The sequence below is a fragment of the Alosa sapidissima genome, chromosome 11 (assembly GCF_018492685.1).
Source record: "Alosa sapidissima isolate fAloSap1 chromosome 11, fAloSap1.pri, whole genome shotgun sequence".
Lineage (NCBI taxonomy): Eukaryota > Metazoa > Chordata > Actinopteri > Clupeiformes > Clupeidae > Alosa > Alosa sapidissima.
In genome coordinates, this window is record NC_055967.1 from 3,769,470 (window position 1) to 3,786,252 (window position 16,783).

Genomic DNA, 16,783 nt, shown 5'->3' on the forward strand with positions numbered 1-16,783 from the left:
TTAATTGATTAATTAATGAAGGATAGATTTCAAAGCTAGATGATCTATAAAGTGATTCTAACAGCCTCACCTTTCCTTGTGTGCGCAGATGAGTGTACACTTACCCCGGACAGTGGCGTGCACAGACATTTTGGGGGGCAGGTGCTCAGAAGGGGGGGCGGGGCACTTTTTAGCGCACGTGGAACACTTAATTATAAAAAAAATTACACGCACATGTACACAAATGAAATTTGACTTCAATTAGTAAATTAAGACAATAAAGAGACCAAAATGTGTTAATTTATGTTGCCTAACAAAACCTATACAACAGAAAACGTTCGTCTTAACACATAGATTTGCAATTGCAAACTATGAAAAACTCTAAAAACTTTATCAGGTGACCAGTCGGCTAAAAATGCTTAGTTGTTTGATGCTGTATGAGACATTTTACTGCACAACAAAATGATTACACATTGGGCTTAGAGGGCAAACTGATTTACGATTTACGATTTTACTTGATCTGTAAGACAATAAAGAGACCAAACAGTATGAGAAGGAGTTATAGTGGGCTACTGACTGTTGTCATTACATGAATGCAGATGGGCATTTTTCACAGGTAATGGGGAACTTCCCGTTTCTTCTTTCACAAATGAAAGTGTTAATACATGTTGCCTAACAAAACATATACAACAGAAAACGTTCTTCTTAACACATACATTTGCAAAATCTACCGAAATTATTTGTATGTGGTCGTCACGTTATCTGTCATTGATTTGGGCTACAGCGTAAAACTTTATCTAGCTTCATCTAACTAGTTTATCAGGTGACCAGTCGGCAAAAATGCTTGTTTGGTTCTGAATGAGACATTTTACTGCACAACAAAATTATTACATGTTGGGCTTAGAGGGCAAACTGTAAGATTTTGCTTGATCTGTATGTTACCTGGCTGATGGGGCACGGGAGATGCAGCCTGTCAGCGACCATGCCTACTATCTGAAGACGCTTACTGAACTGCTATGATGCTGCGTATCTGGCGTGCCCTGCGCGCGATCGCGCGAGTTCACGTGACAAAGGAAGAGAGATACTGTAGGCTGGTGGGGTGTGCGCAAGGAGGTGGTTCATTTCGGGGCACTGTTTCAGTCGTTTTTAATGGCACAGGTTTTTCAAAACCGACCTCAGTAAAATCTTAATAATATTAATAATTTAAAAAAAAAAAAAGTTTCAAAAGGGCATTTTCGTTGATAAAGGGCAAACTTCCTAGTGCTTTAGCACCACCTAGTGTCTATGTATGCACGCCTATGACCCCGGACGAAGACACCGCCCAGATCAGGTGGGGGGAGTGGGAGATCCCAGTCCCTCAGCTCTCTGACAGGTTTGACTGCAGGACGCAGGTGCTGTGCAAAGAGTCGCTGACCGGCCGCTGCTACTGGGAGGCCAAGTGGAGCGGCCTGGTCTCCATTGGTGTGGCTTACGCTGGGATGGCCAGAAAGGGTGAGGGCCCCGACTGCACCCTTGGTCACAACAGTCGCTCTTGGAGTCTGGACTGCAGTGATTCTAACTACACAATCTGGCATGATAGCAAAAAGACGGACATGCCACTGCCGCCCTCTGGGTGTCACCGTGTAGGGGTGTATCTGGACTGGCTTGACGGCACCCTGGCCTTCTTCAAAATCAAGATGGTCTCCAACCAGCGCACGTTCTTCCACCTCCACACCTTCAAGCACAACTTCTCCCTGCCTCTTTACGCTGGCTTCAGAGTCTGCCGTGACTCCTCTGTGTTTATCTGCCCACAGACATCACAGAAAAAGGCCGCGTAAAACATACTACATACACACACTCACACACACACACACATTCACACACACACGCACACACAGAAAAAGGCTGCGTAAACATACTACACACTAGGGCAGCACGATTAATTTGTGAGCACGCCTGGTGCACAAGAAGCACAGCACCACCGACCGACTATGAAGCTCACCAGTCAGAATTCTGTTACCCTCACAGACTAAGCACACCTACCTACCAACCAGAAATGGCATAGTCAAGGAGGACGAAATTAATATAAAAGTTAGAAATGTGACAAAATCAAAGGAAAATTCTGGTATTTAGCACTTTGAGTTCCTTTTCTGGTTTGTTTTGGATGAACTAGAGTGGTGTACACCGAAATTTTGACGATTGGTCCTGTCTCGACTTTTCTGACTCGTTTTGAATCGCCTTTGACTACTCAGAATGGCTGCCAACAGGCATACTCAAACATGTCCTAAAACAACCCTTAACGTTCGTTTTCAAAACTGTTTCAAAACTCACCCAGTGGTTAGTGGTGTTCGTTGGTTATTAAAATATATATATAATATATCGGCACAATGTATGATTTCCAGCTGTCTTATTTGCTATTGTGGAACTATTTTTTCAGACACCTCACAACCGCGTATAAACTTCCACTCAATATTTGAATCTGAAGCGTAGACGGTGGCGCAGTAATATCAACGTGCAATGAGTCTTCCAACAGAAATCAATGGGATTTTACAAAATGCCAAATAAAACAAAAAAGAGAGAAACTGTATTTCACTACGCTACATGTTTTGGAACATCAACGAACACCACTAACCACTTGGTGAGTTGCACAGTTTTGAAAATGAACGTTAAGGGTTGTTTTAGGACTTGTTTGAGTATGCCTGTTGGCAGCCACTCTGAAAGGCGATTCAAAACGAGTCAGAAAAGTCGAGACAGGACCAATCGTCAAAATGTCGGTGTCCACCACTCTAGTTCATTCAAAACAAACCAGAAAAGGGACTCAAAGTGCTAAATACCTAGCCTAGAAATCTAGACGCGCCCCTAGCGGCAGCAAATTACATTTGCTGCCAGGGCTAGTCTAGCAACTCTCCGTTGGCTTGTGAGCTCCAGAAATCGAAACTCAATCAGGCCAATGAAATCGTGTATAGAGTCGTTAGGTGGGCTTAACATAATGATTGATGGCAGAGTTGCAACGGTTTGGCATGAATTCCCTGCTATTTGAAAACAAATAAGATGGATGTTGCTGTTGGCGAACAGTGTGACACGAGTTAAGCTTTTATTAAGTTGGCAAACGTTTGAACTAGCCAACTAGCTGGTGGGAAACGCATGGGACTCATAGCGTTGCCGCTCTCCTATTGCGTGCAGAGGGAATTTGAAAGACAACTGATTATCCTGCCCCTTGGACAGAGCACTGCGAACGGAGAGTGCCCAGACCCTACATTTTAATGTGGGTCTGGCTCGTCAGGCTACTAAATACCGGAATTTTCCTTTAACTGTGCACGATTATTTGTAGCTTTTGCGATTAGGTAATTGCGTTGGTTCATATTGCAATTACGATTGCAATAACACACACACACACACACACAATATCTAATAATTATTTCCATTTCAAAGTAATATGAATATAAATTCTTGTGATGCTTGTTAATTTGTTTATGTTTCATTGGTCAACTTTTGTGATAGGCTGATGTCCTCTTGGGTGTAACCTGGCAATGATCTTGTTGAGTATTGCACAAATACTTTCACCAAACTGCATCAGTTTCTCAGTGCCTCCTTTTCTCCTTTTCTCAGTGCCTCCTTTTCAAGACAATTTGCTGTTGATCTTGCTAGTTTTGGACCACAAAATCAATAATAATTATTGCTACATAAGGTAACCACACTAATGCTATATAAGATGCATTTACATTTTGCGTTAGGTTGAATAAGGTTATCCAATATCTCAGAGTAAATAGTATTTGCTGATTTTATTTGTACTGAATGATCTTTTGAAATAAATGTACTCTAACAAACAGATTGAGTTGCCTCCATGACTTGTCGATGCTCAAATGAAATTATGAAGGTGAGAACCAAATGTGAGAACAGTGATGAGGAGCAGAGGGACACACACTCCCAGAACACACACACACACACACTCTCTCTGTGTCTGTGTGAGAGTGTGCACAGCGTGGCGATAGTTTGTATGGGGGAGTTAGTCATGTAAGTTATGTTTTGGGGCATGGACTTATTATCTCTGAAAGCCTTTGTTTTGTAAACAGGCAGCATGAAGGGCACCTTATCAGTCTCCTAAAAGGCCATTCACCTGAGGACAGGAGAGAATGCATACACCATATTATTTCAGTTTCGCAAGATGTATCATGTAGATTAGCAAAGCAATGTTTGGGAGGTACTGCTGTGTCTGATGAGTGTGTGTCTATTGTGTGTGTGTGTGTGTGTATCTCCTATTATCTGCGATGTTGTGTGTTTGCACATCAGACAGGTGCAGCTGTGGACCCACAGTAAACACCTGTGGGTCTGTCAGTGTGTGAGGTCACGTGTGCCTTGGACTGTGTTTGAGGAGCTCATTCTCACTGATATTCCCATCCGAGTTTTCCAGACTCTTTCTCTCTTTCTCTCTCTCTCTCTCTCTCTCTCTCACACACACACACACACACACACACACACACACACACACACACACACACACACACATACACCAGAACAGAGACAGGGTGCCCAGCGATTGGGCTTCTCTACAGCACAGCAAAGAGAGATAAAGCCAGAGAGGGACAGTGGAGAGAAATAATCAGAGAACAGAAAGAAACAGAACACTATGATGACATGTTAGATGGAGAAATAAAGAAAGAAAGAGAAAGAGAGAGGTAGAGAGAGAAATATATACTATATATTTATAGTATATATATATATATATATATATACTATATATATATATATATATAGAGAGAGAGAGAGAGAGAGGGGGGGGGGGGACAAAGACAAAGAGACCAGAGAGAAATAAAAAGAAGAAAGCAAGAGTTGGACATTGTGTTTGCAGTATGGATAACGGCGCCATGGACAGACATTTTTTGTTTTCCATCCTCTTTCTTCAGGTAAAGCTGGATTTGATTGAATAGTTTGTTACCTCTGATTATCACACTGTTTGGCATTAATTATAATTCTCTGTTGTTCTCATTAGCATATCTGTGATATTTAGAGAAATGTATTTGGTGTTACATTTCATGATTGTCATTAATTTGACGTGATTATCTTTAGTAGCAGTTTTTTTTTACATTTGGTTTGACACTTGTTGAGTTCACTTATCCAAGCTACAAAAATGTAGCAGATATTTCCATATTCTGTTCAAAACCTAAGATGAAAATATGCTGTTTTTAGACAGACAAAAGTATACACCTTAAATTTCATCTAATAACAGATATTATTCTGGTTTTAGCTGAAAATTATTTTTTTCCAGACTTCCCACTATTTATTCAATGTTGGTCATATTTGCATTGAAATACACCAATCTAGTTCAGTGCTTACCATAGAGTGCCTGTCTTTTTTTGGTAGGATATCATGTTACTGTTTCAGGTACTGTATCTGGACATTGGCACACTTATTGTATTGCACTATATTATCACAGACACTGTATTATCACAGACATTGTAGCAGACAGCTTTCATAAAGCATATCGGAACATTTCAGAATTATTCATTTAGTTTTAATAACATTTACAGTAAAGATGTATCATATGTTAATCAAATGTTTATAAATCATTTTACATAATTTTGTTAGTTCTGTGAAGTGCTATTTCGTGGTTCATTGTATTTTGAATGGCAAATTAGTCTTCCTGGTAAAGCACATTGGCTGTGGCAGCATACGTCACTTTTGGATGATGTATGAAGTATTTCAGTTTCTTGCATTTGTATGAAAGGTTGGAGTGACAGATGTGTTCAGGTGTTAGTCTGTAAAGCGCACTGTGCAAGAGTAGAAGAGAGAAAAAGTGTGCTATTGAGACACATGTGAAAATGATTGTAAAAAAAAAAACTGTAATAGAGAGTTGTTTACTTTAAGTATAACTGCAAACATGCCAAGCTTACCAGACCACGCAACTTCCTCATTTCTGTATTTACAGTAAACACAGACTGGTTTGTTTTCTCACGAGTTGTTCCACCCCCCCCCCCCCCCCCCCCCACACACACACACACACACACATATTTTTCAAAACTACACACAAAACCCACAGTTGCTCACACAAAATGCAAAATGCCTCAAATCTCCAGCAGAATGACACACAACATTCAAAATGTCATAAATACCTTTCTAAAGCAAACATTTGCCTAACATTATAAACACTTTTGTCATAATACCGTTTTTTTCAAATGCTTACACACTAAATCTTTGCTTGTCACACAATTTTCTAAACATGTCTTCCAAACATCATAACCCCACACCAAATCTGCAAAACCATACACTAATTCTCAGTGTTCGACTCAGTCTTCAATTGACTAAAACACATTTTGCAAAACACCACACACAATTTTCTACTTAACACACAAAAATCGAACAGGAAGTAACTTGATTTCATTTTTCAAACACAACCCATCAAAATGCCACACTAAATCACCAGTGCTTCACTCTCTCTCTCTTCACGTGTAAACACTCATTACTTTACGGAACACCATCCAGTCATTGCCTTAGTATAGTATAATCTGGCCCTAGAGGATTTCAGAATCAATGCAGATTCTTTGAAAGGAATGTTCTACAAAAAGTCACTTTATGTAGACTACAGTAAAACTGTCTTTTTTACTATATTTTTGTGTCTCCCCAAGTTATGTACCGTTAGCTCAATACATATTTCTATAGACCTATGAATACATACACAAAAAAAAACAAAGTAGTCAGTCATTTCCATAGGCAAAATCAGCTTTTTCAGAACTCCATGTACATCTGGTGGTCATTGTATTTTGCTTTGCTCTGTTCTTGTATGCTGTAAAATACTGTATTCACAACAGCAAATTATTTGGGAAAAATCACAATTTTTTGGTTTCAATATTGCTTGCATTTTTGTAGATACCGTAACTTTCATTCTTGTATGGAAATACATAAAGCCTATGAAAGACAGAAGAGCGACAGAAAAGTGTTTGTAATGTGAGGCGAATGTTTGATTTAAAGATGTGTTTATGACATTTTGAATGTTGTGTGTCATTTTGCTGGAGATTTGAGGCATTTTGCATTTTGTGTGAGCAATTGTTGGTTTTGTCTGTGGAGTTTTGAAAAATCGACACAGAAATTTGAAAACGTGTGTAAACAGTTGTAAAAAAACGGTATAACATTTTAGATACATCATGTATACACTGTTGCTCAAAACCTAAAGCTCTTCTTTCATGGGCTTCTATATATTTCCATACAAGAGTGAACGTCATCTACAGAGAGAAATTGAAATACACATAAACATACAGTAGTAAGCAATATTGAAACCAGAAGTAGTAGTGATCCCAAATCATGTGCTGCTGTGAAAACAGTATGTTACAACCAACAAGAAAAAAGGAAGCAAAATACAATGAATTTTCAAAAAACTGATTTGACCAACTGATTTTCAAAAAAAGAATTTACTGACTACTATCAATTTGCTTTGCTTTTTCCAAAGAAACTATTCTGTGTGTGTGTGTGTGTGTGTGTGTGTGTGTGTGTGTGTGTGTTTGGGGGAGGGCAGTTGGGCATGCATATTCATAGGCATATAGACCCTTTCAACTGCAGAAACAAACGTGCATTCCTAAAGCATTTCTGAAGGCACAAAAACAACATTGAGCTAATAGTAACTTGGGACCATGAAAAAGTCCAATTTTCATTTCAAAGTATCTGCATTGGTTCTGAACATTTCAACCATACATCCTCTAGGAACAGGTTATACCTATATTCAGTATAGAGTATATCTATTCATAGACCTATAAGGCAATGATTGGATGGTGTTCAATAAAGTAAAGAGTGTTTGTACATTGAGGACTCAGTGTGAATAAATGGCGAATAAGTGTGGCATTTTTGCAAGTTACTTCCTGTTAGATTTTTGTGTGTTAGGTTTAAAAAAAAGTTTGTGTAGTGTTTTGCAAAATTTTAGGAAATTGAAACTGAGTCAAACACTGATAATTAGTGTATGGTTTTGCAGATTTGGCGTGGGTGGAGTTATGGTGTTTGAAAGACATGTTTAGAATATTGTGTGACAAGCAAACATTTAGTGTTTAAGAAGTTGAAAAAAATGTAAGCAGATATTCACACATCCATCTTTCTACACAGATGTCCAGATGTCCCTGACAGTCAAGAAACACATAGCACTTCAGGACATTATGTTTAAATGCCTTTTAAATTGAAAATATTGATTGAGTAAAAAAACAGTTCAAGTAATGTCTCATAACTCTCATAAGTAATATCTCATAAAGGACTTTTCTTTTTGTAGGGCCTCATCCTATGTGTGTGCTGTGAAAGTCAGCCATTACAGTCAGCTGAAGTCACCAACACACAGCCATATAGAGGCTATAGCAGACAGGTGCGGAAAGTTATGTTCATATGTTCAAGTGCTTTTGTTTGTGTATGTGTATGTGTATGTGTGTGTGTGTGTGTGTGTGTGTGTGTGTGTGTGTGTCTTGTGTGTGTGTGTGTGTGTGTGTGTGTGTGTGTGTGTGTGTGTGTGTGTGTGTGTGTGTGTGTGTGTCTGTGTGTGTGTGTGTCTGTGTGTGTGTGTGGATTAAAATAATGAAATAAAAATGTGTGTGTATATATCTCTCTTTGTAAAAGAAAAAGGGAAACATAGTAAGAATATCAGCTTCAGTAGTTTTAGCTTATATTCTGAATCTGGTCTTTCCTCCCCAGCTGAGTGGGATAAACCAGGACAATCCCAATTTTCCAAGCTTGGAATTCCCAGCATTACGAAGAGGGTTGGTCAGGAGGCGGAGAGATTGGGTGATTCCACCAATCAGTATTTCAGAGAATGACAGAGGCCCATACCCCAAATCTGTGGTGCAGGTATGAAGAACATGCACCTAAAAGAGAATGAATGAATGAATGAGTGAGTGAGTGAGTGAGTGAGTGAGTGAGTGATGAGTGAGTAAGTGATACTGATAGACAGTGAAATGAACAAATGTGGTTGAAAATGACTGGGATATACAGCCCCCCCAATTTATCTTCGTCTCATAATGAAAACAATGAGGAAAATCTAACCTTAAAGGGAGGCTCTTTGTCTGAGAAGCAAAAATACCTGCTGGATGATCCATTCATGACCCACTTTTAGTATCTTGGCAAGGACTGGCAGAATTTGTTCTGAAAACGTTAAGTTGCAATACAGTTGGACGTTGCACAATATCACAGACCCTCCACCATATTATATAACACCTTTGTCTGCTTTCCCACCCTCGTCAGTCAGTCAGCACTCACCTGAGTACAGACAAAGTCCTTTTAGGCCATATTGCAATGCATTTTGGGCACTTATCAGGCATCTTTTTCGGGCAGAACTGCGTGTGTACAACGCATCCATGTAGCCGTGGCCTACTGGTTAGTGCTTCGGACTTGTGACCGCAGGGTTGCCGGTTCAAACCGCGACCAGTAGGCACGGCTGAAGTGCCCTTGAGCAAGGCACCTAACCCCTCACTGCTCCCCGAGCGCCGCTGTTGTCACCTTACTGTGTGCTGAGTGTGTTTCACTAATTCACGGATTGGGATAAATGCAGAGATCAAATTTCCCTGAGGGGATCAAAAGAGTATACTTATACTTACTTACTTACTATACATTACGACACCAACCTCACTCCAGCAGCGAGATCGCAACACCTGATTGGTACGATGTATTTAAAACATACCACATGATTGGTATTCACATACCAACTTTTGGCGGCGGAAAGGGGCGGAATATGTGTTGACAACTGCCATGTTTGTGTTACAAACTAACCCCATACATTTCTGTGGGAGATTCTTTGAGTGCTGTGTCTCCTCATTAGAAAGTCTCTGGTATGGATCATTTGCCTTCACTTTAGACTTACTGACCCCAAGGTGCTACTTTTTTCTGTAACTTTCTAACAGTAATAATAATAATAATAATAATAATAATAATAATAATAATAATAATAATAATAATACGCTTTATTTGTATAGCACCTTTCGTACACAGAATGCAGCTCAAAGGGCTTTACATTTGGAGCATGTAACACATAGAGCCGAGTTAGTCATTATCAAGAACATGTAACATAATAATAGAGAATAATCAGTCGTTCATCTTTGCTGCTGTGGCCATTCATGATCCAATCAGCAATATCTCAGAAATACTTAGCAGTATAAATATATAAGTTTTGCTAACAAATGCTTAGGCCGCGTTGATGTGGACTCTAAGCGGGTTGCCTTAGAATGGTCTTAGTATGTGTTGTCAGCCTGACAGTGATCGCTATGGATTTTTTTCTGCCTCTCTTACCACCGTGCTCACTGTACGTGGGGACAAGATAAACATAGGTCTCTTTGTCAAAGCAAGTTGGTAATCAGTAATTTGCATTTTACAATGGAGTGCAGTAAAGTTGAATTTTGATGAAAAAAAAGGCTTCTGTTACATTTTGTTTATATGATTTCCTGAGGTTTCAAATAGTTGTGACACATGTTTTTGTTAAAATATTTTAAGAGATATTCTTTTTCCTCAGAATAAATCCTTGCTTCCCTTCAAGGTTGAATGTTTCCTTGATGTTTTCATTGTGAAATTAAGATCACCAAAAAGTAAAGTTTTAGACAACTTTACCCGGGGTGCCAATGCCAATACATGCAGAGGATGTGACAGAAATATTCTTTGTGTTCAAACTTGATCACAATTGATAAAAAAAACCTACCTGTATTTGTCTAGTATCAGCTTTCCTCCTTGCGTACAGCAGTGAGTCTGGCCTGACCAGTGGTGTGTTACCTGGTATGTCAGGTCCATCTTTACCCATGAGGTGGCCATCAGTTACCATCTGAATGAATCAATGACTCAAAGGATAAATGGATGAATAAATGAATGACTAGAAAGGGGAACGAACGAACGAATGAATGAATGAATGAATGGATGGATGGATGAATGAATGAATGTCTACCTACGGCAATGAGTGGCCTGACCAGTGGAATGTCCCCTGGTAGATCAGGTCCAGCTATGCCCGTGAGGTGGCCATCAGTTACCAGTTGGTGGGACCAGGAGCCGACCAGCCTCCCGAGGGCCTTTTCACCATTGAAAAGCGCTCAGGCATGCTGTTTGTCACCAAGTCCCTTGACAGAGAGAAAACAAAGGAATACAAGGTGCAGTACCATCTTACAGCCTGTAGGGGGAAGCAGATGCACTGTCCTCAGACCCTACATGTGGTCATACTTACCTCACCTCTCGTGACAGCTACACACGCAAGCCTCACTGATCTGATGTGGCTTGCACTTATGTATGTGACCACACTGCCACCATTCTCTGTCTACACTAAATATAAATTATGTTTATAATGTAATTTAATAAAATATCCTACTATTGAGGATCATTATCCAAGCCAAAATCAATGTAGGTCTTCACATGCCAGATCCACTTCACAGTGGTGATATCAGGGTTATAACCATATCTCATACATGGAATACATGAACGTAATAACTGTTTATTATGAGCAAAACTGTTTGTGTGTGGATATATATGTGTACCTGTGTGTGTGTGTGTTTGCGTGTGTGCATTTTCATGTGTGTGTGTTTAGCTCACAGCTCATGCCATAGTAGTAGGCACTGAAGGAGACCGCCCTGCCGAAGCGCCCATGGAGATCACCATCAAAGTGCTCGACCAGAATGACAACCATCCGACCTGTACCCTGGGCATCTTCCAGGGCAACGTGAGCGAAGTAGCCTCCTTAGGTGAACAAGAGGCTGATCTACTGTCTCTGTCTTAGTAGGCCACAGAGTGCATGTAGCAGGAGGAGCAGGATGCAGCAAGAATAGTTGTCAGGAGAGAGAGAGATAGGAGAGATGGGTAGAGTAATAGACACCTAATTCTTTATTTGAAATATTGAAACCTTCACAAACAACACACATTTACTAAATATATTTAGAGCAACATAATTGTTGAGAGCTGTACAAACTAGATACATTAAATATGTTTGTATGTCATGTAATGAATATCACATTGAATCTAATCTGTACCACATTTAACCCTAATTTGACACTGATGACACTATAAAATGGTGATATACTACAGTACTCTAGGTGATCACCTAAACTGATTTACCTGTTCTCAGGTCAGCCGATTGTACGGATCAGGGCAGAGGATCAGGATGATCCAGAGACGGAGAACGCCATGGTGAGGTACAAAATCCTGAGGCAGGATCCAGCCCAGCCCAACGCTGAGATGTTCTCCATCAATGAAGTCAGTGGCCTCGTCAGTGTGGCCTCTGTGGGGCTTGATAGCGAGGTAGGCACACCTCAGCATGTGTACACACACTCACAAACAAGGAGGCATACACATACATACACACACACATATACACACACACATACATACACATACACACACACATATACACATACACAAACATATACACATACAAGCAGTATCTCTCTCTCTCACACACACACACACACACACAAGCAGTATCTCACAGACACACACACACACACACACACACACAATACACACACAGAGTGTGTCCATGTAGCTGGACAACTAGCTGTATCTCCATGTAGCTGGACAACTAATTATCTTAGGCGTGCTGTATGTTTTATTAAGTGTGCTTGCTGAAAGCCTTTCAGACCACTTTTTTTGGCCAGCTCCTGCCCCTATGCCTTTTGAGATACCGACACCGTTCCAACTCTAAAACGTCCGGTCAGTACCGGTGTAAGTTGCTCGGGAAGATGACGTCACTGACCCTTGTCTGACCTCCTGGATTTCAGCCATATTTTTGATTTTAGCGAAAGCAAAACTAAAGTTTCACAGGTCACAAATCTTCAGACTATGCCTCACAAAAGTTACAGAAAAGATTTTTGATTTTCGAAAGCGTTCACTCATCACAGCCAATCAAAATCAGTCGTGAAGCCGCCAAGCAGGAAGTGAGTTCATGTTTCAGCAAGGCTTTGATGTATGAAGTCCAGGCTTGGTACATGGACTTGGGACCCCATCATTAGGACGCACAATACATTTGGTGTCTTTTGACCACTAGGAGTGCGCTATAACCATAGGAAGTAGTCTAATATCTCAGCAATGCTTCATGTATAGAAACCAAAGTTGGTACATGGACTTGGGACCCCATCCTGAGGACCAGTGTTGGGCAAGTTACTGAAAATTAGTAATTAGTTACAGTTACTAGTTTTAGAATTACCTTACCAATTACTGTATATCAAAAGTAATTACTAGAGAAAGTAATTTTTGAGTTACTTTTAAGTCTGCTTTTAAAATGTCAATATGAACAGTACTAAACAGTCACACAAACAATAAACCTATTTTTTAGGACTATGTATTGTAGTTTCAACGGGCCTTCAAATCAATAGCCTTGTGCATGAGTTCTCAAACTTTGTCCGACCCCAAAACATTCTACAATGCATGAAGGCCTCCCTGAAGGCCTCCCTGAGGTGGTTTGATATATATGTACAGTACACTGCCTACTGCTTGCCTTCTACTACTACTAGTAGTAGTAGTATGCATGGTGGTGCACTGACACTGAATTCTGTAATATAGTAATAAGTTATAATTATCTTTATTATTGCAATCCTTCTGTAGGCCACATGGAATGAGTTCAATGGGATGTAATGTGAAACAATGTTAAATGGCCTATTTTCAAAGCAGTTATTGTTTGCTCACACACACATACAACCTTAGGTTATCCTCATCCTGCTTTAAACACAGTATTATATAGCATTTTAAGCACCACCAGTTTAGGAAAAGCCTGCGCTGCACAAGTGCTGACCTACCGAAATAAGTTCTTATACGCATCCGAGGGTTTTGGGGTTGTCGCACACTATGCAGAAGGTTACTCTTCAGCTGATAAGGTTGTTCCAGAGAGAAGTTGCATGTTCCGTCGCAGACAAATGAATCCATAACACCATGGGCGTCAATTCCGATGTAAACATACTGTGCAAATAACTCAAGTCGCTGTAGTACGTACGGTAGGCTATTTGGAGGTTTCTTTATCTGGTAAGTGAAATCTGTATTTTCTCGAGTTAAACGTGTGCTTGCTTATGCCAAGGCTATATATAGGCTACTGTATCTAGACCTATTGGTGTTATGGCGTGGCTATGTTGTAAGAATGAGAAATTGATATAACGAGGCTTTTGCGCAATAGGCGAAAAAGAGCAGAGATAAACAACGATGCACTTTTACTGTAGTGGAGCTTACGAGATGGAAACGAAAGGGAAAAGGCTTTTAAGATGCCCATTTAAATTGTAGCCTAGTGCACTCTTGTGTGTTTTTGTGCATAAATCCGAAATAAGGAGGAATGTGAGGAGGCTCCTAACTGTAAAGAATGCATCTGCAATCTAAACATGAAACACAATCGCTGGAAACACAGCTAAGGTTGGTAGACGTTAGATCAGAAGCAGCAAATGTGCATTTGTCATCTTGTCTGCAGTCGTTCATTCAAGATCAACAGTAACGCAGGTAACGAACTCTTTGAAATTTCAGTAATTGTAATTGTGTTACTTGATTTACAAAAATACTTTGTTACATGCTCGTTATCACTAAAAGTAGTGGAATTACAGTAACGCGTTACTTTGTAACACATTACTCCCAAAACTGCTGAGGACACACAATAAATTTGGTGTCCTTTGACCACTAGGTGGGACTATAATCACAGGAAGTATGCTCACATCTCAGCAACACTTTCACGTATAGACACTAAACTTGGTACATGGGCTTGGGACCCCATCTTGAGGACACACAATAAATTTGGTGGGGGGGGGGGGGTGGGCGCTAGAGTTACAGGAAGTTAGGTCATATCTAAGTGACACTCAGTTGTCAAAACAAAACTTGGTATAGGGACTCCATTGTGAGGGCATCATTTAAGTTGGTGCCCTTTGACCTAGGGCTCGCTGCAACTAGCAACTTGAATCAAGTCTAATTCAACGCACCATATTTCACTATCTGCTCCCGTTGGTGAACCGCACCTGAGCAAGCACACTTTCGCAGGTCCTTGGAAGTGCATTATAGTTTTACATTATTATTTGTATTATACACTTGAGGTGATGTACAGTATATTGCTTAAAGACAATTTAGCTTGTCGCTGGTCCTCCTCAGACCCACCAAGGCTACAGGCTGATGGTAGAGGCAGCTGATATGGAGGGTCAAGGGTTGAAGACTACCTGCACCGCCACCATCTCCATCACTGACAGCAACGACCATGCTCCCAAGTTCAGTCATACCACTGTGAGTACATGCGAGCCACACACACACACATACACCTGCACAACCACAGTATTCATTGCTGACCATTTGCACGTGTTATTTAGCTGCCATGTCCATAAAGGCGTCATGAGTCAGTAGCATTAACAACAATAAAGATAAACTTGATCTGAGCCTATCAGCCACCTGTCTATGCAATGTTTGTTTTCACAAGTAGGTGCTGCTTGTGTGTGTATGAGTGTGGGGTTGACAAATATATTGTGTGTCCTATGGTACACACCAGCTACATAAGGGAAAACCTTGGAGATAACGTATAAATATAAAGTAACTAAGTAGAAATACTTAAGTACAGTACAGTATGAATGGGAAGTATTTGTACTTTACTTGAGTTTTTATTTTTCTTCCTTCTTTTACTTTTACTTTTTAAAAGAAAATGTTTACTTTTACTCCACCACATTTTCATTAGCAGTAGAAAGTAAGCTAAAATAATGTGCAGATGCCACAGCCACAGTTTCCATTCAACATGTTAGATATTTGCAACCCCAAGATTTTCTCACTTGATGTTATCACAGGACACAGCAATGAATGAAGACTAGCAAATATAGCTAAGACATAGCACACTGGCTTATGTAGACTGTTTTAAGGAGCTGAATTAAATTAAAATTCCAACTGTTGTTGTTTGCTTTTCATTAACAGCACTTTTGTTTAGGCTTTCAAAGCGTGTTTATGGAGTGTGATGGAGCTGTCTTTCTAAACATGTTGGATAAACTTCATTATAGGCCTATAAAAGTAAAAGGAAGCAGCACTGAAAAATGAATGGCAGCCATACCTTTGTTCAGGCTTCGAAGACAATGTGTATGAAGTGAAGGCACCACGTTTTAAGGTGCTGCATGAACTTAATAGCCTATGCAGTGAAGTTCTGACTGCTTTCTTTTAAAAGCATAGCAAAAGGAGAGGGTTGTCACCCCACCTGGACTTGAAAGCTTTTACTAGTACTTTGTACTTCTACCTTCAGTACTTAAGTATGTTTACTTGTCATACTTAAGTACTGTAAATAATAGATACGACTTTTATGGTATGTTTCTAGATTACTTTTACATTTACTTTTACTGAAGTCATTTTTTGATCAAATATCTGTACTCCTACTTAAGTGTGGGTTTCTGATACTTTATACAACTGTGTGTGTGTGTGTGTGTGTGTGTGTGTGTGTGTGTGTGTAAGTAGTACACTGGCTCCATAAGGGAGAACGTTGAGGGTGGCGTTGTGGTGAGGCTCCCTGTGACAGACCTGGACCAGGCTCTGAGCCCGACCTCAGCCACCACCTACGCCATTGTCAGGGGCAATGAGAATGGCCTTTTCAAAATCAGCACCGGACCCAGCAAGATGGAGGGCATCATCACTTCTGCCAAGGTAATAGTACCATCCTCTCACCCACTGACTTTTAACAACAGGAAGCTGCCCACTCCGTTCCTGGGTATGGTTATCACCTGCTATGACCACCACAGCCAAGGTGAAACCACAGTCTTCTCAAGCACAGTGTTGTATATTAGGAGGCTCTATGACAGGCCTAGGCATGATCTGGCAGTGCCTGGTAAAGTTAAACGTCAATTTTAATCTTTAGTTAGAGTAAATAACTTAATAAATTCACTCACTTTTAGCTTGACTATTGTTTGGAAGAAGG

The 16,783-nt window shown here is 40.2% G+C and overlaps 1 protein-coding gene across 2 annotated transcripts in view; it reads left to right on the forward strand.

Annotated features, from left to right (window-relative positions):
• The window catches only part of LOC121723244 (B-cadherin-like), a 58,455-nt gene that overhangs the window by 26,435 nt on the left and 15,237 nt on the right, over nucleotides 1–16,783 (forward strand). The window contains exons 2-9 of one of the 2 annotated variants that reach the window (XM_042108764.1): nucleotides 4,787–4,862; nucleotides 8,204–8,293; nucleotides 8,617–8,769; nucleotides 10,890–11,045; nucleotides 11,477–11,630; nucleotides 12,011–12,183; nucleotides 14,998–15,126; nucleotides 16,327–16,512. In XM_042108764.1, the coding sequence (XP_041964698.1) occupies nucleotides 4,787–4,862; nucleotides 8,204–8,293; nucleotides 8,617–8,769; nucleotides 10,890–11,045; nucleotides 11,477–11,630; nucleotides 12,011–12,183; nucleotides 14,998–15,126; nucleotides 16,327–16,512 (1,117 nt within the window). Of the gene's footprint in view, nucleotides 1–4,782; nucleotides 4,863–8,203; nucleotides 8,294–8,616; nucleotides 8,770–10,889; nucleotides 11,046–11,476; nucleotides 11,631–12,010; nucleotides 12,184–14,997; nucleotides 15,127–16,326; nucleotides 16,513–16,783 lie in introns of those variants that run through there. The other variant, XM_042108766.1, reaches the window with a different exon arrangement.